Raw genomic sequence first — 26,914 nt, forward strand, 5'->3', positions numbered from 1 at the left:
CCCAACCACCACTACCACTCCAGGCCCAACCACCACTACTACTCCAGGCCCAACCACCACTACCACTCCAGGCCCAACCACCACTACTGGGGCAACTACGACTGGCGGAAATACACAAACCTCTTCAAGTGCCACTACCACCAAGCCTGTGGAGGGAGAGGTTCCACCAGAGGGGCTTTCATCTGGAGCTATAGCCGGTATTACCATTGGCTCAATTGCTGGGGTGGCTGCTGTTGGTAAGTACAATTAAAGTAAACACTTTAGGATGATGTTCTCATCATAAGGCGTTACATACAGTATTGCTGCTTTGTGGTGGACTTCTGCGGCTACATGTAGATATCTTTTAGCATTTGCAATATAAGTTCCGGGATACCACTACCGGGATGTCAACAAAATCAAAGTGTTGATTACACTGTATGTGGGTATGTTTAGACAACACAAGCACATGGCAACCAATGCCAGGATGTCAGCAATCGTATATGCTGCCACTGATGGTTAGTATTAGGGTAAACAGGTTCCCTCAGGCCAGATTCCCAAATAACGGCGCCCATTTGTGTATTAGGCTGCCGCGGCAGGTGCCATCCAACCTTGCGGCGGAGTATAATTACGCAACCTGTCCCGTCTATCTGCGTTCTCAGCCGATACCAAACGGGTGTATCGTGCAGATGTGAAAGATAGCTTTTGGCATCGGAATGGTACGCCGAAAGCATTGTCAATGCGGTGGTATTTGACAACTTCAGAATGAGAGCGAGCTGGCTTTATAGAATACCTCACTCCTGCTTTCTCAGTAAGATGCTGTCCTGTTTTCCATTAACAAGTATATGCTGTTAAATTTGGACACATTTTATACTACACGGGAACAAGACATGCTTTTTTTGCATCTGAATAAATGCAAATCTCACCTTTCAAATCAATCGATAAAGAGGTGCGCAGTAACTGGGGATGTAGCAGGAGCAGTTGGAGAGCAGGTGTGTTCAAAATATTTATATCGCTTTATGTTTCGAAGCTATGAAAGCTCATTCTTGGCAAGAAGAAAAAACAAATGGGAAAAAAACTGGAGTCAAAATTAAGATCATAGGTCAAAATTATAAAACATAAAAATCATAATTTGGAGAAAGTGAAACAATATTACAAGATACGATGTCAAATGCCTAATGGTGTGAACACAATGCTAATTTTCATGTCTCGTTACTCAAGTGTACAGCTGCTGGAGTGCTTTTTGGAGTATTGTGCAACTCGCGAATATTTGTCTATAACAGCTGTGCTAATGGTTGTGCTGGCTAACTAACCTGGTCACAATTTAGACTTTCTACTGTATCATAAAGTGACACATACCAATTTTAATTATGTTTTAAATATGTAATACATGTAAGCAGAAAATTAGTTAAAAAGAAAAAATGCAGATGTAATTTGAACAAAAAACCAACACATCTATTTTCTCTATTTCCAGGTGGTGGTATCTTTGGCGCGCTGAAGTACACCGGGAGGATTTGAGACCAGTTATGGCCAAACAAAAAAGTAAATGGTTACGGATTGTAAGCTAAAACAATTAATCCTGATGCCGTTGACTAGACATTAAAAAAGTTGTCTGAAAGGCCCAAATCAGAATAAAACACATGATATGATATGGGCCAGGAGGAAGACATAAAAGTAAATTCTACTGCTTTGCTATTTTCATTGTCTGGCAGCAAGTTGCACATTTAAATAGAATTAATTATATGTAATTGTCAGGAGTGTTTGATCAAACAACAGAAGGTGATTTCAGATAAAAATGTATTTAGACCTCAGCGCAGCTGTGCCAGTAGATAAAAATAAGAAAAGAATACCATCAGAATACCACCAATAAAAAAGAAAAAAAAATAGTATTTGTAAATTAATGCAGTCATTCTTTTTAAGACAAACATTTTTTGTTTAATATTGGTGACATTATTTTCTTATCTTTAACTAGGCTTTTGAACCCAGATTCTGTATTTCCTCAAAGTAAAGGCTTTGAAATCACTCCATATGTTTAATAAATAAATGTTTCCTAACTGTCTCTTAATTGACTGTTGTGATAATATTTCAAGTGTATAAACAAGATGCAATAATGCAACAATATCTCAACCTGTGCAGGTAAAGTCCAGGTGTTGATTATATAAGTACTTCCTTGCAAACTTGAGTTGTTTGTTCATGTTATGAGCATAATAATATATGCGTATGAGTCTTTACTTAGTTTTTGCAGCTTATGACAACAAAACCTTCCATCAAATGTTATACAAACTGGTCTCAGCTCAGTGCTTCAGTTCAGTAGCAGTTTTAGAAAATAATCTTAAATTATTTTCTTAAATTTTCTTAAATTATTATTTATGTAGTAAATAGTGTAGTGTAGTGTAAAAAATCAGTGTAAAAAACAATTGTCGGTACCTCCAATACTGGATGGTGAGTTAATATTTAATCACTGGTAAAATTCTAACTTGTAAAAATCTTTGTTCTTTTATACAAGACTGTAAAATAGTTTTTTGACATCCGTTATAAAACAAAAGGGAAGGGCTTGGTAAAATATAACTTGAAAAGACTCCATCAGTTGTCAGAGGTATTGGGTGCAACGTGTAACTTGTACAAAGCATGCTGACATTGTTTCAGCGCTGTTGATTTTGGCAAATGAAGGAAATTCATAATTTTGTACATATGGAAGGACAGAAGGCAATAGATGTCAGAGTGCAGAGTAGACAGACCAACATTGTAAACTTACAGTATGGACGATCAGGGTTTGAAAGGGACAGACGGTAAACGTATGAAGGATGGATCTGGGATGACGTCAAGCAACTTCCACGTGTCGGCAAACAGACCGCACCTGAACCACATGACCTCCTCAACACCATGGAGACCTGGAGAGAGGACAGACTAAACAGACTAGCAGGAGGCAACGCTCAAGCACACCATTCACATGAACAGGAGAAAGACACAAACCCACAGAGGGAGAGAAAGAAAGAGAGAGAGAGAATAACATGCACCCAAAGAAAAGACAGAGAGACACGAGGAGAGAGTGAATCTCCTGGAGGATGAAGATCCAGAGCCAAACATCTTGGATGAGGCACCTAAACCCAGGAGAGAGGAGAGGCCAGGGGTCTCTCAATGAAAACAAAAACAAAACACAGACTTTGGTGACGTCATGTGGGATCATGGGAGTTGTCCACATTATTAACCCTTTGAAACTTGAGTGAATTGGCGAGGGAAATGAGCAACGGAAGAAAAGTACAAGAAAATGAATTGCAATTAATATAAAAAAACAATACAAGAAAAATGAAAAAGGCAAGCAAGACTTTAAAAAGTGCTTATGAGAAATTTAAATATTTCTTTAACATAATTTTAAATATGTAGTTATATTATAATTGTAGTTGTATCCCCAGCTTTCCTCTTTTTTTCCCTAGCTTTTTAAAGTATAAACATAAATAAACATAAATGCAAGAAATAGACACATACTAAAGGTAGTATATACTTGTTTTTTGGGGGCCAATTTTATGACTTGTTTTAAGCTGTTTGTCCTTGTACAGCATTTATGTGTAGTGTAGCTGTGCTGTTTAAGATACAATTTCCAAAGACAATGACACTAGCATTTGCCAATTTTTTCTTCAAATTGAGAAACTAACTAAAATCTTGTTTTTAGACAGATATGATTGTTTTTAGAGTACCTGCAGTAGTTTTCAGATACCTGTGGTTCTTTGAGATAAGATTTTATTTTTATAACAAAACATTTCACTGCTCTGTTGGCAGAATTTTTTTTTTCTAATTTTAAGGAATAGTTTCCCCATTTTATTGATTTTTTTCCCCCTTGTTTTTAGACTTTTTAGACTGTTTTATGCACTGATTCCACTGAACTAAGAGGCAACCAGAAACTGTAACCCCCTACTGACACCAAAGAAATACTCCCAAGACATCGTCATCAGCCATGCTCTCTCCACAGTAAAACAGTAAAACAACAAACTTGGTCTGTGTCTGATTGAGATCAGCCTCCTCATCCTATTTACAGCTTCTGCAAACTATTGCAGCTAAACTCACCCAGAGATCAGCAAGGTCAGCAGTGCAGGGTCCTATGGGGGTGTTGACAGAGCAAACAAAAGGAAACTGGTGCAGGTCAGATGTCAGCATGAGCCCGCTTGTCTGGGGCCCAGGTGACCCCAATCAACTGACCACACTCTCATTTCAGCCAATCAACTGACAACCCTCTCATTTCAGCCAATCGCCCGCTTATGTTGGTAATGCAGCCTCCTAGAAAGTGGGAGGGATGTCACAGAAAAACTCTTTTTTCTTTCAGATACTGTAAGTAAGACTTAAACCAGGTAAGAGCCAGGCTAGAGACACTGAACTGAGTTTCCAGTCAGCACATTATCAGTGTCAGGACCTGAAAACAGACTGAAAAGGTTGAAAAAATATAGAAATATAGGCTGAAAGTTGTTGAGACACAATGTTATAAAGAGATGCTGGATCGGAGTGTTTTTTTTTTTTTTTTTTTTTTTTTAAACAGGAAGTTTAACCACAGTCATCTTAAAACTAGTGGGAGCAGTTTATTACCAGTCAAAAGTGAAAAATGAACAATGATCAGCATTGTCCCAGAAATAGCCAAAGATCTTTAAAAAGTTTAACTACATTAGATAAGACCTCATTAATCCTTCACCGGGAAATTCACATGCTTCGGCAGAGTCAGAAGCAGACAAAAAAGAGGGAAAAAAGTGATTAAGTGCTAACTAATGTGGAAATATGACAAACATACATATTAGAAAAATAAAAATAAAATAATATATAATCTATAAACACAATAGGCATCATTTACTACGTTTTTTTTTTCTTTTTTGCTTGATTGACTATTAGAATTGGTTAATTAAGGTTCCTTTATGGACGTATTGAGTCCAATTCTTCCATGATCGAGGTTATTATTTTATTCTAGACTATTTACTGGTACATAAACTGCTAATATCTATTATTGGTGTTTGTTTTCTGACCAGTAGATAAATAATTTCTCACAAAAACATGCTACTTTTATTACATAACATCTACCAGAGACAAGGACATGATTTTGGTGCAATTCCTTCAAGTGAGGCGCCCATTGGGCCAGACTCCCATGATGTCGCAACTGCAATTTAAAGTGGACTTCAGCCTTCATGAATCCTTCACAGTTTTATAGTATGTTCATTAGCTATGGAAGTGTAAACACAGAGACCGGCTGATTACAACACTGAAGACAGCGCTGCTCCCATGCAGGCAAATTACTGTTAATCCTCCGAGCTGTGTGATCAGCCCATATGGCGAGCATGGGAGCCAGAGGGACAGTGTGCATGTGTGTGTGTGTGTACTTGTACATCTATCTTTGTGAGAACCAAAGTGTGGACATTTCAGACAGATTTTTCAAAAGGCCCGTTTAGGGGTTTACACTTGGTTTCACAGTTCTTCTGAGAATTAGGTTTAAGTTAGGGTGAGGGGCCGGGGAACGCATATTGTCAATGAATGTCCTCACAAGTATAGGCGCACAGGGATGCGTTTGTGTGTGTGTGCATGTGTGTGATTAGGTCTCTGTGGCTGCTACAAATGATCTGTTGGTGAGGATGCAAAATTGTGAGGAAATAAGATAAAGTTATCGGAGTGGGGCCGAGTGTTGGTGCAGCTGTAACACTAACTGTGCTTGTACCACACAGTCAGTGGGATCAATGCCGTGTTTGCTGTGCATACAAGGGATGTGGTGTTATGAATCAGACATGGTTCACGTAATTAAAATTCATTTAAAGCATGATGCACTTTTGACTGATTGATATGTAATTGTTTGCTGGTATACTGACACTGAGCACTTCATATTTCATATTGATTTCATAGTTTTGACAAAGAAAATCAAAAGATGAACTTGGTATCAGTTTGAAGGATATTAAATATTTTTTGCCATTCTAGCAGTATAGAGATTGGGTTTCTAGTGTCTGTTGGATGGTTCATGAAATTGTGTACAAACTTTTAGTGGTGTACTGTAACAAAGTAATAATACTTTTTTATAGTACTTTTATTGTATTTTTTGAGAGTATCTATACTTTACTTGAGTTTTTATATTTCTGTCAATTTTTTGCTTTCACTCCATGACATTTCCCCTAAACATCTGAGTTACTTACATATTAGGGAAGGAACAGAAGGATGAATGAATGAATGGGAGTGGAGGAAAAACATAACCCAACGGATTCGTGTCGAGGTATTAACTACAATCGTCAGCATCCGTCTACCTACACCTCATCAGTCCACACACACCGCTGCACACAGCCCCCTCCTGTGGCTGTGGTGTGAAAGAGCACCTCGGTCAGATGGACTTGCTTTAAGTGGGTCAGAGGTGTTTCTGACATAAATCCAGTCGCACCATAATCTGCTCATTTAGCCTGGAAGTTCACAGATGGCATTGCAAACTCAATGACCTCTGCTTCTTATTCAAACTGTATGCAATATTGGTAATTAATAAGGGAAATGAAGCATTTTTTAATGTTTTGCTAATAGTGTAATAGTGTAATCCAAGACTCATTTATCAAGCTGTATGCTCAGTACTTCCCAAACACATCCATGTTTGCTTAAATATTATGATTGAAAACACCTTCCCATAAACAATCTCCCACACAGACAAATAGTGAACCTCAGTATTTCAATGAAATGCATGAACACAGAAAACATGCACTTGCCCATGCACACTACTCGTATGCTTAAGTTTTAATAGTTCTACTCATGGTCCCCCATTACACCTATTTTTTATTCTTCATTCACCTGCGAGGCATGTAAGAAAAGCAAAGTTTTCTTCATGAATTCAAGGTAAAACAGGTTGAGTAATTAGTCAATTGTGGGTGAAGTAGGTTACGAGACTACCTTGTGAAAATAATGCAGCATTTAGCCAATAAAGAGCCACATTTTGTGCCAAAAACACAACAAAACAAAACAAATGCTTTTGTTCTGTGTCTGCTGGATGTGTAAACAGGCAACCATTTACTAAGAAGTAATAAGTCAGATGTTATGTTTACAGTTTATTTTGCTGCCCCTTGGTGGCCAAAAAGTCAATTACAATGCTTTAATTAGTTAGAAGCGATCTATGGTTTGTGTATAACACACTTTATGTGGAACACACTTTCTGTTTGGGAGTGTTGAAACAAATTGTCTTTGAAGGAGCTCTTTTTATATCGATATATGTTTACCCTTGTAAACTCTATAAACTTTAATTTGGCTGGCTGGATATTTAAGGGTTAAATGAAAAATATACACAATTCATTATAAGTTAACATTTATTTTTAATCATTCATATGCTCTGCATTGACTTAGATGTTAAGTCACTAACATTATTGCTGGGAAAGTATTATTGATGCATTTTTATACAGCTGCTTTGGTATGTCTGGCTTTCCCACAGTTCTCATCACCAGTCAAAGTCGAGAATGATGGTCCTCCTCAAACGTCCTTTGTGAGGGTCTTTTAATGATCTCCATTTTGGTACCACAAACTTTCTTGCAGTTTGGGCATTTGTGTGAGGTGCTGAAAGTGGAATGTGGGAGAGCCTTTTCGGTGGGACTCGCTTCTGTCTTTCCAGAGCTTGACTTTGGCAGGCCGTCGGAGATCGTCTTCATGGAATTTGGCTCAGTCTTGGCACAGTCTTCCCAAGTTGAGCTGTTTATGTGGACTTTTTTGAGGCTGATCCTAAAGTTGTCCTTGAAACATTTTGTCTGCCTACTCATATATGATAGTTCAGATCTTTGCACAGATCTTTTATAAAAGTGTGGGCGAGATAACTAACTCGTAGGCCAGCAGCCTCGTCTCTGCGAGCAGGTCAGAGTTTTCAAAGACTCTTCCACTGAGCTTTGCAAAAGCCCCACTGGCACAGCAGATCTGATAGTGTACAATACTGTCGATGTCTGCCACTGAAGAGAGGGGATTTCCGAAATAAGAAAAATGGTCTACATTTTCAAGACTTTAACTGTCAATTGTTATTGTTGGTGGGGGTGTGGAGGAGTCTGTTGGGGGCTGATGGAGAGCCTTTTTAACACACATGGGCAGTCAAATTAGTCCAAAAAACTCCAAAAAGCATTGAGTATGCACTGAGGACCTTTTGTTATCATCATCTGCATATTTTTCCTGTAACTGTCTGGCTGTGAAAATCATGTCTGTTTTGCAGGATGAAAACCGCACTGGGACTCGGAGGATTTCTTCAGAAAGTGGGAGGAATCTCTTGAACAGAATGTGGCCAATAACCTTCTCAGTTGTGGACAGGAGTGAGAAGCTCCTGTAGTTTCCTTAACATCTTGTCTCCCTTTTTAAAAACGAGAAATAAGTCCATCTCTGAGGTCTGTGGGTATCATCTCCGTAACCACTTTGTGATGAGTTTCAGTTAAAATCATTCTGAACTGACTTGGATGATAAGTCAGCAACATTATTGCTGGAAAAGTCTTTTTGATGCACTTTGTACAGCTGCTTTGGTATGTTCAGCTTTCCCACAGTACAGTTACATTCACTGTGCTGTCCATAAATACTGTACAAAAATAACATGTGCTCTGACACAAAACATCCTCTTTCCAGTAGTGGATTTCCGCTGTTCTAAGAGGAAACCATAAGGCTTTGTTCAATACAGTATACACTTTCCATTACTGGCATTATGTTAAATAGAATAAATTATGTCTTGCAGTTGCTGTGAGAGGCAAATCTCTGCAATGTCATCGCATAATAATGTCCTTACGGTTAATAGTCCATGTTCAAAGTGCATTGAAGAAAAATCCACTCGAGTGGGTGTAGATTCAGGCCCAAGCACAGCTGTAAAATTTATTTTCTTGGAGTGAGTCCACTGTTGCATGTCCATCATAAAAAGCATCTTCTTGTCCTCCAAAAAGGCATTTTAAGTTTGACTAACAGCTGTGTCTTGAGCTGAATTTGCAGTGGAAGCAGTATTTTCCCAGTGTCACTTCAGGTCCATTTCACATTTCAGTTCAGCTTGACATCCTGAAGTTCAAATGTGCTTTCACATCCAGCCTTTTTCTCAAAAACAAACACACTAAGAGGAAGGTCAGAGAGCACTTTTTTTCTAAACAGCATATCGCTGTGCTCCATATTCAGAGTCTGTAATGGCAGGACTGTCTCCACTAGGTGGAGCTCTTTAACAGCAGGCAGTGTCTGACTCCACTCTTGGGCGCAGCTCAGTGCAGCTCTTATCAACTCCTCCACAGCGTCTAAAGCCGACACGTCTGGTATTTGCTGTGTGAGGAGGGGGCCAGCTCATAGAAGAGGACGTAGGCGTTGCTGCTGCGAACCTGGCTAGAGGAAACCGGGCTCACCCTGCACAGCACAAACGGTACATGCTGTAGTTAGTACACTCAACACCACAGAGCACACACACGCACACACACACGCACACACACAAGTACATACATGCATACACCCAATCTGCACATTTGCAAGAAACTTGACACACCTTTATACAGTTAGAATGAGGTCATTTTCATTTGACAACAGCTGAATACAGTATAATTCGACTCTACAGCGTTCTGTCGCTTTGATAAGAGCAATATGATGATATGTGAGTGGATGTGAGAGTTGATACCTGGCGTCGTTGTAGCTGTACCACTCTCCCATGGACTGGTTCTTGCAGTAGGCTGTGTAATGGCCTCCCAAAGCATTTCCAGAGTGGTTGGATACAGCGTACAGGTTATACACAACACGCTCTGCAGGGAGAGACAACAGTCAGTCAACAGGACTGCAATACTTACTCATCAAATCCAGCTGACCTTGGACAGAGCACGAATTGTCCTCCTCCGGTGGCAGCGTGTGTCACCTTCGGCAAGTACTTACCGCTGCTCTCTGAGGCGAACTCCCGCAGGTCCAGCTCTTTGAGAGGGAAGTTGACGTATGTGGAGAGTTTGCTGGTTCGGATGTTGGAGTCTGAGAAACGCTTCAGGTCTGAGAGGGACATGGAGTCAAGGAGCCGACACTTGTTCAAAATATTATTGTTTTGACTACTTTTTACATCTACTGCGTTGCATTTTCGAGGGAAATATATTAAATACATAGCTTTTTTTTTTTCTTTTACCACATCTATTTTAAAATTTTACTTCCAAGCTAGTTAACAGGTTAAGATTTTCACTTATGATCAAGTCATGAAAGTATGATCCATTTCTACAGACTGACTATAATAATACTAAATTCTACATTTGGTTATGATGAAAAATCTAAACATTAAAAAATAAAATCTGAATAGTTTCCTTGGAATGACCCGCCTAGACTTAATCTAATCCTGCAAGTAGTTAATCATAAATTGGTTTACCACATGCTCAGTATTTTCTAATAAGTTAGCAGAAAGACTGCTGTCATTTAAATGCACGTGCCGGCTGTAATCATTGAACTGATGGTACAGAGATTTGAAGAAAGGATACGAAGCACGAGGATCTGAGGGAACTTCTGAATGCTGAATTTTTTGGTGCATTTCCTTCTGGTTTTGCATCTGTTGCACGTCTGAGAGAGAGAGAGAGTGAGAGGGAAGTGAGACAGTGCTGCTCTATAATCCATATATCATCTTCTCAAAGGAATGTGGAGGGTGGTGTGCTATGTGAGGCCTCTTACCGGCCTCTCTTCTCCATCCAACACATCTTCTTTTGTGAAGAGCCTCATGCAGTCTTTGAGAGTCACTTCTCCTGTGCTCTTCTGTGGAGACACACAGCATGCACAGTAAGAAAACAGCAAATTATATATGGTATAAATGACAAAACTGGCCATTTTGTCTGTATATCAGCAAAACAGGACAATTACAGATAAACAATAAGATGTTTTTCACTGCAGTATAAAAGTCTTTACAGCCTAGTAAACACTATTTCACAATGTATAAAAGGCCAAACTTTTCTAAAATGTGTGTGTGTGTGTGTGTGTGTGTGTGTGTGTGTGTGTTCTGACCTGTGCAACAGGTATGGATAGGTCCCAAAATGGATCAAACACGGTGGAGCGAAAGCCACAGACGGTGCAGGTGACAGAGCTCTTCAGCTGCCCAACAAACAGATCTAAAGAAAGAAACAAGTGATTAAGATTAACATTTGACATGCACTGAAATATAAGGATGGTTTTAAAGATATTAAGCCGTCCATCAAGGTAAATATCTTACCCACTACTTTGCTGTCCTCTCTCTCCAAGTACATATTCCACATCCGCTTGCCTTTTTCATCATCCCTGTGAACCAAACCACAACTCAAGTCAAACAAACGTATACCAAAGACTTCCTAAGTGAAAACGTAAAGTGTGTTCAAATTATTTTAAATAAATGTGAAGATGAAAGCCTCTTTAAAGGGCTAGTTCACCCCAAAATCAGAAATACATGTTTTTCCTCTTACCTGAGGTGCTATTTATCAGTCTAGATTGTTTTGGTGTGAGTTGCAGAGTGTTGGAGATATCAACAGCATTTGAGTTTTTCAGATGTATGTATTAGGTATTTTGAGCACAACAAGCTGAGTGCCATCTCATTTCATTATATTTGAGACAAGTTAGACATCTCTACGGCCGATATCTGCGACACTCTGCAATTCACACCAAAACAATCTGAGTTTAATAAATAGCAATAAAGGTAAAAAGATAATCATGTATTTTTGATTTTTGGGGTCCCTTGAAGATATAGTGAAGGTCCTTTCTCAAGCCTGGAATTCCAGATATTTTAAGATCAATGAATATATATATGACTTTTAATATTTAAGATATTTGGTGTAATAATTCTTCTGAAGAATAATACAGAGTCCAAAAATGGCCACCTATCTAAAAATCTTAAAAGTTAAGAATTATGTTGTAATTACAAATAATTACACAGTTTATTTTGACCTGTCGGGTGCACAGCAGTGTTTTTTGGCAGTCAGAGGCGTCTGTGACGGATCTGGTTATCAGTGACTTATTGGGAGCAGAGGTGACAGGTGGGGCAATGTCCAGCTGACTTACGAGAGGTGGTCAAAGTCCTCGACAGAAACCTTCGGTCGAACTGTCACTCTGTTCACCTCATTATGGAGACCGTCCAATAAGAAACGCAGGAACTCCTGGGCGTCCTGCTGACTGCAGAGACAAAAGGAGAAGTTGTTACTTTTTTTACCCGAAAAGCAAAACTTGTATGCCCGTTGGTTGACGGGTGCATTGAGAGACCATGTGTGATTGCAGTAGAAAAGGAACTCCTGCACAATATCTGCTTCATTTGCAATTATGAGAGATTTATTGGGAAATATGTTTCGGTACAGAGACCATTTTAATCAGGTAAAATACCCCAATCAAAGTCCTTGTACCGAAACCTAGTTGGCAATAAATCTCTTATAATTGCAACTGCAGACAGTGTGTGGGAGTTCTCTGTTCTACTTCCTTTATTCTAGAATCAGCTGTAATCCTTAAACTGGTCTGAATAAAAAGGCTGACATGCAGGAGGAGGGAAGACTTACTTGCAGCCCACAAATTTGGGAGCGTATCTCTGGATCTGACTCCTGAAGTCAGAGGGACTGATGGCCTCGTTGTTCACAGAAGTCCACAGACTCTGAGTCAGCTTTGCAAACTCTGGGGTGAAGAAAATACAAATAACAACAGAATATGAGACCATGATCACGCAGCTCCATCCTTTATTAAATTCAAAGTATGCTACTTTAAGCTTTTATTGATAAAATGATGACACAACTGGGTCCTCTTAGGGCAGTATTTCTTTTCCCTAAAGCTGCATTTTGCTCCAAAGTCACGAACGCAGCGTTTTGAGAGAATCTGCATTCTTTAGCTAAAGACGCAGTTTGACCTTCACTCAGACATTTCCTTAACCCTTTGAAACCAAAGTAAATTGGCTTGTTTTTTTTCAGAAACATGGGAAGAAGGCAATGAGCAACTTGAGAGGAAATTGCCCCAAAAATAATAAGAAAAGTCATTGAAAATCAGCACCAAAAGAAAAAATCAAGGAAATAAAAAGTGCTTACTACTACTACAACGACTACTACTACTACTAATAATTTTGTAATATAATTTTCAATATATAATTATGATCATTATAAACATAATCCTCTGGACATTTTCCCTGGCTTGTTTTTAATAATTTTTTAAAAGATTTGCAGGGCATACTGTATCTTACCAAGTTACTCATTGCCTTTTCCCCATGTTTTTAGAAGAAATCAAACCAATTTACTCACGGTTCAAGTATTTAAAGGTCTAAATCAAGCTGTGGCACAAACCAGCCTTAACTCACAGAAGATTTGTACTTATCTGTATAAAAATTAATATTATAATTTGAGCTTCATGTGTTTGAAAACCATCAGACAGCATGGACTCAATCAGGACAGATTTGTATGGTAAAGTAACAAAAGTTTTAATAAAAATCTATCAGAAAATTATTATTTTAAGGCTCTAATGGCGGCCTTGACTTCATGCTTCCATGTCCACTTACTCTTAACTGCATCTCAAGGTCTTCATCAGCTAATGGAGCTGGCTCAGGTGTCGTGGTGTGAAGGTGATGTAACACAATTTAAGTCGGCCATCTGAGGACACCTGAGCCAGTTTCACGCACTGATAAAGAGTCAATCGAGACTGGCTGATTGTGGTTGAACAGCTACTTGTTGAGAATATTATGCAAGATGGATTAATTCTAAAACTAAATACTGAATAAAGGTGTGGCCAGTTTTCTTTCTAATTACAGAGACACACAAACTTTTTGTGCTGAGCGCTGGGAAAACATGTTACGATGTGCACACACGAGAGTCACAGTGACCTGTGAGAACATGCTGCACAAACACACCCTCCAAAAAGCGCTGCAGGAAATAGTCACTTTCATTTTGTGCCAGCACAAATGTCATTCTGCTGAGAATTATAATTGGGGAATTATGTGATTGCAGTTAGGTATATGTTTTTAGTTCAGTTTTGTTATTTTGGTGTTGTCATTCTTTCCAGTAATCAGGGTATAAAGTCATCAGATCTTTAGCAGTGTAGCACAACAACATGTAGTTTAAGATTAATTTAAGGAGTATAAAATACATATAAAGTGACAATATTTGATGCACTGCTAAGCCATAAAGTGACTCAGCACTGACACGGAACGACACATTTTCGTCATTGTTCCTTGTTATGGTGCTCACGTGAGGTTTAAAAGCTCAGAGTCTCGTCCTACCTTCCATGAGAGCGGCGTTAGTCGTGCAGTTGTTGTTGAGGTCGGTGCGATGGACGTTCCTCAGGCAGTAATCTCTCAGCTCGGGAGTGTTGCTCAGACATTGTAGGATGGAGTTCATGAAACACTAGAAATAAAATAAAACACAAAAATGAATGAAATGCGGTTTCAGAATCAACAGGTCAAAGTGCAGCATGTTGTACAATTAGATGACAAAGTGGAGTAAAAGTACTTACTGTGTTGCCCAGATTCTTCAGTCCCACCAGGCCTTGAGGACTCTTGTTCTATTCAAATAAGAAAAGAGAGGCAATGTTAATTTACTTATTTATTTGGAAAATTATAGCAGAAACATTTGACAGTCAGCTAGACAGTGGATAACATAGTATAATTAATTAATTCAAGGATTATGTTTTAAAGTGTTTTATTGTTCAGGCTGTTCTCATGCACTGTAAACTTTCAGAAAGTAACGCACCAAAATTCATATACAGGATATAGCCTATGTAATTATGAGCCAGCAATTCATACATAACTCATGTAATACGGAGGGCTGCGGTCACATAACCATTGGAATAAAGTGAAAATTTGTATAAAAACTTAAAGCCAGCCAAAGGAGGCGGGTTGGGGTGCAGGATCGGTCAAACAAACACAGGACTTTACCCTCTAAGTGTTTGTGTCTAGTTTGATATGAAGTGAAATTTGAATTACTGTAAGGTACGCCATCACCATTTTTATTTTTTCTAAACCTGTGTAACTGTGTCTCAAGTATGTAGCACGACAATGTCATTCTTGGGGAGCTAATCTGTTAGTTATCATATGAACCGCTGTACGAGAATACGTTGCATTATGAGAGCATGCTACAAATCTGGAGCTCAATATATAGATCTATCTTAATTACTGAATTTTAAACTGACAAACACTGTTTTTGGGACATTTTTGACCACTTTATTGAGTCAAAATATTCCTTATTTTGCAAATATAATATTGCAAACATAGTCATGGGAAGCCAAGATGGGCTAATGATGATATTTTGGGCTTCAGTGTCCTTAATTGGGTCATAATTGGGTAAATGTGGGGACCATGAAAGTAATTATTTTTAGGACAGATATGAACCCCTTTTTGGTCTTCTTACAATTTAATGTATGAGCAAAACTGGGTCCTAAATGGGCTATGTTTAGACATCATGGAGTTTACCGCAGGCTAAATTCTCAATTACAGGCATATTATCATGTCAAATAATTATGTAACAATGTATTGATTCTAAAGAGAAACATGCAGCGATTTTCTAAAAGTGTTCTTTCTCTTGCCAGTGTAGCCTGCTGTACGCCCCAACAGATCAGCTGGCACACGCTCTCAGTATGATGTAACTACTGTATGATAGCAGCCCTGATACTTTCTTTAAGTGTGAAAAAGCCTCGAAGGACCGTCTGGCATTTATTCAACGCACACCATCTGATGGTCACATTGTTGGCAGCTGTGGGTATCAGCTACTGCTCCACATGCTTGGATGAAATACCACAGTGTGTCCTGACCACCAGCCGCCACTCACACCAGAGTGACATCACACAATGCATGTGACACCGACCTGAAGAGAAAAGCTCTACTGAGAATCTGCAGCACACAACAAGGTGTCAAGTTTTCTGTGTGAAGAGTTTCACATTGCTGCCGGAGTCAAGGATCAACGAGTTATACAACATATCTGGAGTCACCGGTAGTGTAGCGTTAATCATCTGTAGGGTAGACTGATGCAAGGTGCTGAAAGCATCCGCATACCTGCTGATGTTCATATGGCTGAAAGATTACAGAGGAATTACAAGCATCTGGCTATGGAACTGTAGTACATACAGGCAATACCTGCCTATGTACTGCATGTGTTACTAAAGGGTTCCACTAGGGCCACCGTAGCATTTCATCTTGCGGACATGCAGCAGTCATTTCTGAGGGCATGCTCATCCAACAGTCTAAACACATGCAGGATATTCGAGGCAGCCATCATGCATATGCAGATGTATACTTTAAACAAATCATATGTCCGTTCTTAAGGCCAAGCCATGTCTAGCAGGGAGAACCATTGAAACTAAATTAGAATTAAAACATTAATAACATGCAGAAAAACAATCATTATATGCTTTTAACACATTTATAAATGCACCCATTGTCTTATTTCAGATAAACTATTCTGTTTCCAAAAGCACAAGAAAAAAGTTAAAACAACCAACATCATCCTCAAATGTCATCCTGGTTAAAATCCAGTCATCTGTTGTGACCACTTTTCACTACAGATGGTTTAGATAAAAGTTAAAAAAAAAAAATCCATGTACAATGAACTGCTTTAAACAAGCTCATCCTTGAATGACGAGTCTGTTAATTGTGGTTAACAGATAAATGCCATTGTTAATACTGTGTTCTTAAGCAATACCGATATTTGAGTATCAACAGGTGACACTTTGGCTCGTGACCTGTAGCTCATCCTTGATGAGGGAACATAGTAACAGTGCAACGTGATCGCCCGAAGCAAGTCAGCACCATCATGCATCAACGCCTCTGCTGACGGCTGAGAAGCTGTATGTGGAAATAACAGTTGAGAAACAAGCAACACACTGACAGAGGCAAACATGAGGGCGTAGATATGAACGCACACAAACTGTAAACGGAGCAGCAACGTCAGCTACCCGTAGATCAAGTCTGTCTACTGTGGTTTATTCTAAATCATTTATGTTTTTTTCATTTGCAATTGCTAGGAAGAAATAAAATATGTATCTGCAAAACAGGTGGATGTTTGTCTTTTATTCTCCAGTGTGCCTCTCCTGTGTTACTTTTGTTATCACAGTAAATGCATGATATCACTGTTACACTTGTCAGACTTGGAGATATGAGGTGTGATTGGGAGCTAAGCTGGAGTCTATTTGCTTACACTTCACAAGACTTTCAGTGGAGAGCTTTAGTGCCTCGTGATGGTCGTCCAAAAGCTTTCCAACCCCGAAAATAGAACTGTGACAATACAAACTATCAACAGCACCTCTTGGCTGAAACCTCAAATTTTCTTCCCCTTTGTGTCTCTCTTCTTCTCTGCAGTATTTGAAGGTGACCATATGGTGTTGAGTCCCAATCTGCTGCACTGCTCTCGTGAATACTGACCAGCGGGGCCTCGGCACGCTCAGCAGGCGCCTCGTGATTTAAAACACCCATCCAAAAATGGAGGAAGTGATGCGTTCAGGTAATCTCTGCGCTCTGAGCGAGAACGCCAGTCTCAACTGGCTGGCACGACTTCAGAGAGTAGGTGAGAGAGAGAGAGAGAGAACTCAATGTCCTAAACGAGCTATGCATGCCTGGTCAAGGCCGCGTAACACATGACGAAGGAAGCAACACTCCTGAACACACATGGTGCCAGCGTTGCCACTCCCTTGGAGACAGTATAAACATTAATCTCTGCTACATAACAGCAGAGCAGGGAAGCTCCAAAATGCCATTCGAAAGTAGAAATATTGGTACTTAGCAGAGAGAATATGAAAAATACCTAAAGCATATCATTTAAAGAGCAATGGGAGTGAAGTTATTGAGTTCATTTTTACATCACTGCCAACTCATGTACAGTTTAAAGGCCACAGCAATGTTCTTTTCTCAGCTGACTGCTCATTCACTCAATGGCGAGCTACAGATGCTTGAGGAGAGATGACGAAAGTTTCCTCCCGATGCATGTGATAAACTAAAGTAAGAGTCTACTGCAGTGATACTCAACTTATGACCTGAGGGCCAAATCTGGCCCTTGACAGAGTGCCAGGTGGTGTCCCCAACAATTTTCTAATACATAATTAAAAGACATTGATTCACACTGGGGATTTTTATGCACTTTCGATGTACATAAAGTACCAGAGTAGACAAAAAGTATAAAAATAGAGCTTGTCCATATAAAAAAAAAGTACCAGGGGCAGAGGAAACTAAGGCCTGAATGTCCTCATATTCTGGAAATGCCCCTGCATACACCTGACTTATGTGATTTTGCTGTCCCTTGGCCCAATGTCGTCTTGCAAAAGTGGCCCCCATGCAAAGTGGCTTTATGAGGCTGCTGCATAGCCTCACACATATAATCATAACTACATACCAGACCCAAAGATGGCGCCTATTAATTCCAATATTGTTGCTCATCCAGTGCATTTGCCAAAAAGTTTCTGGCTTCCGGTTTTACTTCTGGGGTTTGCGGCCCACTGAACATGCACAGCAGTGTTTGTCCTGCTAGGTAAACTTTCATTGTGATGGATTTTTGGAGAGTTTTTTTTCATCTCAAGGAAAGTGTAACAAATATTAAACCTCCATGGTTAAAAAAAAATCATCATAGAAGGAGTCATAACTGACCTTGTTTGCAGTTCGAGGTGTACTGTCAACAGTCTCACAGATGTCTCTTACAATGGGAAAATGCTTTCTGGGCTGCAGGGGATTTTTTTTTGCATTAGCGTGAGTGGCCACTGGGAAAAATTGGAATTAAGGCTGAGCTGCTTTCCGATGGGCCTGGGCTGAACGTGAGACTTTAAGCTGAATGCTAACACTTAAAAAGCAGAAATCCTAATGGAGATGTTTGGATGGTTATCATGTTCACCATCTTCATCTAATGCTCGCATGCTAACATTTGCTAATTAACATTAAAGACCTCCTCCAGTGACAAACAAGATTGTAACCTTGTTGATGTGCACATATGGTGTTTTTTATATGCTACAAGACATATCACGAGCAAAATAAGCAGTCCGTGTTATGGTTGAGCACTTTCCTTGGAACTGCAGGGTCAGCCTACCGAAAAGTCTCAGAAACCGGGATTCAAAGTTCTTGTGTTTGTTACAAAACAAGGAACCAATCCCGTCACCCTGTGGGCCGGAGCTTTCCATAACACTACAGCACTGCTCGTCTGATGATAGTTTAAATAGGGACTGTCACTGTGTTGTTAATACATTAATCATATTTTATAATATATTATATATATTCCTCAGTGCACTTTGATGAATTATACTTGGTTTTTAAGACTTGAGATTTTACTGCAATGCTCACTTATACAATTAGTTATTTTTTAATTACCTATTTGATAATGCAGTGTTTTATTTATTAGAATGTTTTTATTTATTGATCACCGAGACCTGACACCTCATTCTTTTCGTGCACTACACGGCTGGGATGACAAAAAGGAGAATCCTTAATCCAAAACAAGGAGAAACCAGGAGAGCGACGTGTAGTATTTTCCAAGTTAAGTTTCATCTTAAATTCAATTTATCAGAGCTGGCGATCAAGGATTATCTAACATTAGTGAAAAATTATTAGCTGTTAGATAAAGTAGTCAAGCCGAAGTTATCTATTAACCTTTGCAAGCAGAGGTTTGTGCGTTTGATCAGAGTCGAAGGTTAGCATGCAGGCTTGAGCTGCAGGCCTGCGACTGGGGGGGGGGGGGTAATTTTGATAGATGTGTGAATACTAAATTGCACAAGACTTAAATCTCAGCCATAATTAAGGTGCAAAGGGACGTTTTCATGGAAAAAATCTGCTAATCATGACAAACATGAATGATGTGGACACGTTTTTAGGGGTTTAATCAACTCCTGAAGGGCTGTACTTAAAGTACAGCTGAGGAAGATGGGAATGCTGCTAGTTGTGCAGATTTTTGGATGCAAAACCAAGTACGGTACAAATTAATGGATAAAAATTGCAGCTATTTTGATAACTGCTTAATATTTTAAGCCTTTTTCAAGCCCAAATGCACAGTATCTAACGTTATCATCTACAGTATAACATAAGCATTTGCAAGTTTTTTTCATCTTATGTGATGTTAAACTGAATATCTTTGACTGAAGCACTGTTGGTCGCACCAAACAAATCATTTAACATCATGTTGGTCTTTGGGACATTGTGATGGGAATTTTTTTTACTAGTTTCTGACATTTTCTAGACCAAACGATAAACTGATTAACAAACAGTTATCGAGAATAAAAGCATGATGATGTTGCTGGACGAAAAGTCAGGATCACCAAACTCATTATGGGCACCATGAAATGTCTTAATCAAATTTCAGGCCAATTGAAACAAAATCTATGAGATATTTCAGTCTGGACCGACGAGTCAGACATTGCTAGAGCTGCTCCAGCACTAAAAACAACATTGAACTACCCAGTTACACTAAGAAAACTGAGAGCAACAGTCCAGTGTAAACACAAGCATGCATACCACTGAAGGACCAGTGATATCCCCTTCAAGGACAAAGACTTGAAACGTAGCCTGTGACCTAAAGCAAACTCATTCACACGGCTATAAACACATCAGACCCCTGTGTACACAAATATGTGCTGGTGGTGCGCTGACAAAATGTACTGTGTTGATGATAAGGTGACAGTCTGGACACATTCCTTATCCGCAGCGCTCCCTCCTATTACGCAACTAACGTCACACTCGAATTGTCACATTGATGCAGGCAGCCTGTTACCGACTCCCATGCATTGTGTTCATGCTTTGTGTGTGAGTGATTACAACCCCCGTCCTTCTCCTTTTAAGGGCAGATAAGGGCCTAAAGGTCAAATTTGGACCGCCACCAAGCCATCTATGGCTTTCCATAGTTGGAAGTGATTTAAATCTGACTGTTATTTTACAATTTCTTTATAAATAAACAAAAAAACACTCAAAATTTAACTAGTTTTAAGTCAACAAGTAATGACCTTAGAGTGACCGTACTGTATTTCAGGGGTTTATTTTTGCTCCGCTAAAGTATCACCATGACACCTTTTTTTATATCTATATATAGTATACGAATAATTGTTTATACTTTAACTGCAATATTTGCATAGAAATACCATGAGATGTTAAAGACAACACACTTCATTGTTTTAAGATTGATCTGCAGGCTTAAAAACAAAACTTAAACCATCATGAAACAAACTTTCACTTTCTTCTTCTTAAGTAACAAATAAGCACATTTTAAAGCAGTGGTTCCCATCTGGTGGGCCTCAGTCCAAAACTGGGACGCAAGTCTTTTCTGAGTGGACTCCAAGTGACTTGTGAATGTGCCAAGTTTGTAGAAAACATACTATAATTTGAAGTACAGTGAATTAATGTCACAGAGCTTTTAATTTGAAGTGCTGGTTCTGTTTATTCTTGCAACATGTTTGATTTTCTTTGTGCTCTATGTCAACTTGTAGTTTACATTTTGTGAAATAAAATTGAAAATGTGGTGTTTTATCTAATGTGAGGACCTTCAACTAATGACTAAGGAGAAATCTGAAACCAGTGGCTGCAGCAGTTGGGAACCACTGTCTTAAAAAACATCACATTTGCAAGAAATTTAAGAAAACATTAAAATAACAGACACGCCAAGACTGCACTGTCCGGACTTATCAAAAATCTGCAAATCTAAGTAATGCACCCCCCAAAAACTACTTTTCTCCTGTAGGGGCAAGGCCCAGACCCCTACTCAAGGCTGAACCTCCCTAATATATCGCCTATGTAATATGTTTTTTTTTTTCTGGTACTGATAATACAAGTACATGAGAACTTTAAAAAGTCTGCACAAACAGAAACAAAAATACAGTCTTTGCATACAAAAAGTTACCCAATTTTAAAAGGTATGAGGAAGAGGATGCTGCTTTCAGAAAGGTGAGACAGAAGCAGGGTGCAGTGGACTCACCTTGGCCTGGTTGATGATCAGACCCATGAACGTGGACACCAGCTTGGACCGGGACAAAGACGGACTCTTCCGCCGCAGCTCGGGTTTGTCTACCGGGAGAGCGGCCGGTTCCTCCGGTACCGTCACCGTGTACGAGTGTCGCAGAGACGGCATGGCAGCGCTGTTGAATGTTTTGTCCGACACCGGGACGGTAGTGTGATTCAATGCAGCTGGACACAGTGAAATCCTGACAGGCTGAGGTCACAAATCAATTAATAATCAATCGATATGCAGTCGGGTCGCTGGTCGTGCTGTTGGATCTGCAGGTTGTAGGTCTCTTCAGTCCCGCACCTGTGCACAACCTGCCTGTGTTGGAGAATATCACACTGAGCTGGCGTGTGTTGGAGTTTTTACTGCGTGCCATAAACATCCCCCTCCCACACCGTGAACCGGCGCTGCCTTCAAGTGCTGCAGGAAACATCCAAACTCATCTTGGTGCATTGACAGGAACATGTTGACAGTAGCTCATTATTCCTAATAGAAACTTATTTATTTAAGATCGTATTACCCGTTTAAAGCTAATATTTGTCATTTTTTCGCCGGTTGTAAACAATAGATGGACTTTTTTGTAATCGTATGGGAGAAATCAATGAACACGTTTTTGTTGATTGTTTTTATGCCACCTCTTTTTGGTTTGATTTACAAATATACTTTTTTTTTTTTTTTTTTTTAAAAAAAGATGCCCCTCAGTTGATTTGTAATCTGTTTTTGTTTTAGAATTATTATCTTCATTGATCATTTTATTTTGTAATTTTTAATCATAATTATTATTATTAGTTTGTTTTTGGGAGTGTGCGACTGTGTGAGGGGATGTATATTTGTATACTGATGTGCATTTGTTTGGTTTTGTAGTTTAAACTTAAATACAAATATTGTTGAAGAAAAAGATGTTCCATTAAAAAGATATATATTACTCATTAACAATCCCAGTTTCTCATCTGATGAAGAGTACATGATTCAATTGATTATTATCTTAGCAAAATATCATATACACAAACTGATTTGGCTTAAAAGACTACCCTCCTTATATATTTTTAAAGATACTGATTTTAAAACTTACCTGATAACTATTAAAAGTTTAAAACTCAACAACTGTAAATTGGCAAAACTTAAAGATTATTCAGACATTTCAGTTGTGTTTTTCAGACCCTGAATGTTTTTATTTTTTGTAATGTTTCTTTATTTTCCCTACATTAATTGTACAGTTTAATTTTTTTATTATGAAATATTTTTATACAAATTTTATAATGAAAATATGAAATGTGCTGAAGGTATTTAGCAAAGCTGGAGAAAAAAACAAACAAAAAAGACATAGAAGCTGTGAAACATCGTATGTAGTAAAAGAAATCAAAATTAAAGTCTGCAGTAAAATGTCCCCTGTGAGTGTTAAATTGACATTATTAGGTTTAATATTTAATCAGCATTTTACTGTTATTGCTGGTCGAGAAGGAGATAGTTTAAACAACATTACATAAAGTTAGCTAGTTCAGTCCAGTGGCTCCCAACCTATAGCTTGTGCTACTTGGGGTCTGGGACCTTCCAAGGGCCACAGAGGAGGTTGTGAGATGATTAGTTTTGTGGCAAAGAAGTAAAAAAATGGCTTTACAATTTCTCTTTGTTAACATAATATTAACTGCATCTTTTAACATCTTATTAGGGATCTATGTAATGACTCTTGTATTTTATCTCTGCTTCTGTCTATTGCTGTTTCTTGTGTCTATTGCTGCTCTGCATGTGTATTTATGCTAAAAGCTATATGTTGTTGATGCATGTTGTGTGCATGGCGATGCTGTACAAAAACGCTATATATAGTTGCTGTGCTATTTTTTTTGACATTGTTTGACATGTATGTTAAGTGCTATTTAAATAAAACCATCGAGTGCTGCATGATGACTTGTTTTTTTGTTGGCCGACCTGGAAGTTAGCGTCACCATGGTTATAAATCAAAACCTAAAGCTTTACGTAAGAAGAAGACCCATACCTGACCTGATTTACTGATGTATTTATGTCATACAACAAAACTTATCCACAGACCATATATCAGGCTTTTGACTGAACACTCATTCAATAATCTCATTAACTTGGAGACGAGGGAAGCAGGAGGGCTAAAATATTAAATGATTTCTGAGTTTTAGGACTCATTCCTGCAGCAGAGAAGTTAAGAGGGGAAATGTCTCTTTTGTGTAACTGCTCATAGACATCTGAAATGTGACAATGGAGATTTTCTTTTGACTGGTTGGGAACCACTAACAATACATTTGATTTTATAGGATTATGTTGTTTTTTTAACAGAAAGTCTTGTGTGGAAAGTAACATTATATATTAAAAGAAAGGTACTGGAATAATAAAAAAAAAACCAAAATCTGGTCTTTCCCTCTAAAATGGAAATACTTTAAAAGAATACTGTGTACAATATAATAATAATAATAACTGTTACTATTATAACAAGCCAGCCTTTGTAGTTTGTGCTTTTAGAGCTGTTTAAACAGCGGTTAATTTCACCAGGTCTTTTCTGAAATAAAGCCTATTGTGTAGCAGACATCGAATATGTGGGTGGTTTGGAAAAAAAAGGTTGAGCAAATATAATGTGTTGGCAGAAAATAAAAGCTCTCCTCAGCTTTATTCCACCGTCCAAAAGCCTCAGCCCCGCGCAGGGAGATTTGCTGACCTTGGTTTTGATCTTTAGACTGTGGTTCTGACTTGACACAGAAACAGCTCTGAGTCAGATAAGAAAATTGATAGCTCGCCTTGTAAACCTTAACATGTCCTTACAAATCACTGAGTCCAGTGCTTTAAGAGTCATGTAACAGACTATACTTAGCTGATGAATCAGGTTTTATATCTATGTAAATTAGTGTGTATAGCGAGGGTTGAAACCACACTGTATGTCTTGTAATTTAGGGCCCCTGAGTTATTTTGAAGGAGAAAAAAAAGGTTTAGTATATTGGGAACATGAATGTGCGCCTGAAAAATATTGATTGCATTTTGATATTTCTTGTGTAATATTAAACATTTTGGCTTGATTGTAGATCGAAAAGAAATGTTATTGTCTCACAAATATCATTGCTGTCTTTCCTCTAGAGATTATGAATATTAACACTTTTAATGTCAATCTGACCACTAACTGACTACAGGAGTATAACAGTTAAACATACGTCCCATTCACACCCAACTGCCACACCATGAAACTAATTACAGTGTACACAGTGTGTAAGTGAGGCCACACCTTAACTTCATTAAGACAAACCCAAGAGAAACACTGTGAGGAATATCCCATAATTAAACACCCACATGCACAGAGGATGAATGTGATCAACCAACTTTAACAAATTCCAGTCATAGCTGATCGTGACTGCATGTTCAGCAGCACAGACTTTTAATAAGAATCGCATTTCAGGTTTGTTACGTCAGGAAGAGCTTGTTTCGAGTACACAGTGTCTGCATTGAGGTGGGGAGCTGCTGACCAAGCTCGACTTTTTGTTGAACCATGCAAGCTATCATTAGCAGCGCGACTAATGATGATCATGCAGGAGTTGACCTTGTTATTTGTCCCATAACATCTGTGGATCACTAGGCAACCACATGAGCTAAATGCTTAATGTGAGCATGTTAACATGCTGATGTTTAGCAGCTTAAATTAGACATTAGAGTCACTGTCTTAGCGTTTTAGCATGCTAACATTTGCTCATAACCGCTACACACAAACTATACAAAGGTGAGGGATCACTGAAGTTTTAACAATTTATCCTGAGGGGGACATGATCATGTGTCCATCCAATTGTTCTTTAGATATTTCAATCAACACCATAAATATCAATGTCATGGTGAAGAGGAAAAGTCTGTTAAAAAGTTATTTAAATTCAACCCGAGGGGATCATGACTGTCTCAATTAAATTTCCAATACAAATCCCATGCAAAAGCTGTTCAGAAATTTCCCTGAAAACAAGAAAATTGCAACTTCACAGTGGCACAAGCAAAGTCAGTGGATTACCGAAGTTATTTATCCTCTGGAGACCGTGAATGTCTGTAGTGTGACATTTCATGGCTAACCATTTCCTGGTTATTCAGATATTTCAGTCTGAACCACAGTGAACCAACCAGCTGACAGACCAACATGGCATCCAAACTTTAGTTAGGACATTCAGAGTCCCCACAGGATGAACTCATTCAATTTAGCAAAGCCCTCTTAGCTCCAATTGGTTAGAATAAAATAAAATAAAATAAAATAAAATAAAATAAAATGATTTATCTTAAAATCACTGTGTCACCACATGAGTGGCTGCACACAAAACAACAAAATAAAAACTAACATCATCTGCATAATTTAAATCATACTATAATTACATACAAATGCTGTGCTTGGGGGAGATTTGGAAAATTTTCTAAACCCATTCATGCTCCCAGAGGTTGAACCCCAACAGTTTGGACACTAAAAATGTCAAATTATCATCAAGTTAATTCAAAGTTAGCAGATTTTCATGAAAGTTGCTGATTTTTTTTCCTTTTCTTTTTTTAATGACCTCCATGGCCTTTTGTTTTAACACCTCTCTGAAAACAATCTTGAATTATTAATCATTAATGTGTGATATCAATAAATTGTGGCAAAACTAACATTGATGAGTGAGATATGCTCAAGATAACAGCCATGTGCCGTGCACAATGATAAGAACGGTTGTTAAAAATCACCTCTAAGTCTCATGTTATGTAACGAGACAAGAGTGTATGCATGCAATAAATATTATTTATCTCACAAACTGGTGTCAAGGCTGCCACTGTTTTCAACGTGACAGAAAATTGCTGTGAAAGTACTCCTCGAAATAATTACAACAATTACAAATTCAAACACTTGTTCTACAATGAAAAGAGCCAATCCCTTCATTTGAACATGCAAATATCTACTTCCACTTTACACCTCCGCCCCTAGGCGAGTCTTACATCCTGCACACATGCACGTCAGTGAGGGAATACTTTGAGCAGCACTCATGTTTGACTAAACAGGAAACCCTATTCTATAAACTTAGCTACTTTTTGCAGTGAGTCACTCACTTAGCCTCCTTCACAAAGAGCAGTGAATTACATACATGATGACTAATATCAGCAACATGACGACATAA

The 26,914-nt window shown here is 38.6% G+C and overlaps 1 protein-coding gene across 1 annotated transcript; it reads right to left on the reverse strand.

Moving 5' to 3' along the window:
* Positions 1-7,253: 7,253 nt before the first annotated feature.
* usp2b (ubiquitin specific peptidase 2b) lies at positions 7,254-22,131 on the reverse strand. Its single transcript, XM_042499719.1, has 12 exons — positions 21,762-22,131; positions 14,350-14,397; positions 14,117-14,240; positions 12,420-12,531; positions 11,935-12,045; positions 11,117-11,181; positions 10,912-11,015; positions 10,585-10,665; positions 10,398-10,476; positions 9,817-9,924; positions 9,569-9,689; positions 7,254-9,303 (listed from the first exon to the last, which is right to left on the reverse strand). Exons 1-12 carry the CDS (start codon positions 21,912-21,914, stop codon positions 9,198-9,200), a joined length of 1,212 nt encoding a protein of 403 aa, XP_042355653.1. The 5' UTR covers positions 21,915-22,131; the 3' UTR covers positions 7,254-9,197.
* Between the last annotated feature and the right edge of the window lie 4,783 nt (positions 22,132-26,914).

Source organism: Plectropomus leopardus, chromosome 13 (assembly GCF_008729295.1).
Source record: "Plectropomus leopardus isolate mb chromosome 13, YSFRI_Pleo_2.0, whole genome shotgun sequence".
Taxonomy (NCBI): Eukaryota; Metazoa; Chordata; class Actinopteri; order Perciformes; family Serranidae; genus Plectropomus; species Plectropomus leopardus.

Bases quoted from the DNA above. Each gene is read 5' to 3' on its own strand.
- usp2b (XM_042499719.1), bottom strand. From the start codon at position 21,914: ATGCCGTCTCTGCGACACTCGTACACGGTGACGGTACCGGAGGAACCG. The intron at 12,532-14,116 runs GTAGGACGAGAC...TCTTCACCCCAG, and splicing joins TAACGCCGCTCTCATGGAAG to AGTTTGCAAAGCTGACTCAG. The intron at 11,182-11,934 runs GTAAGTCAGCTG...TTTGGTTCACAG, and splicing joins GAGGACTTTGACCACCTCTC to GGATGATGAAAAAGGCAAGC.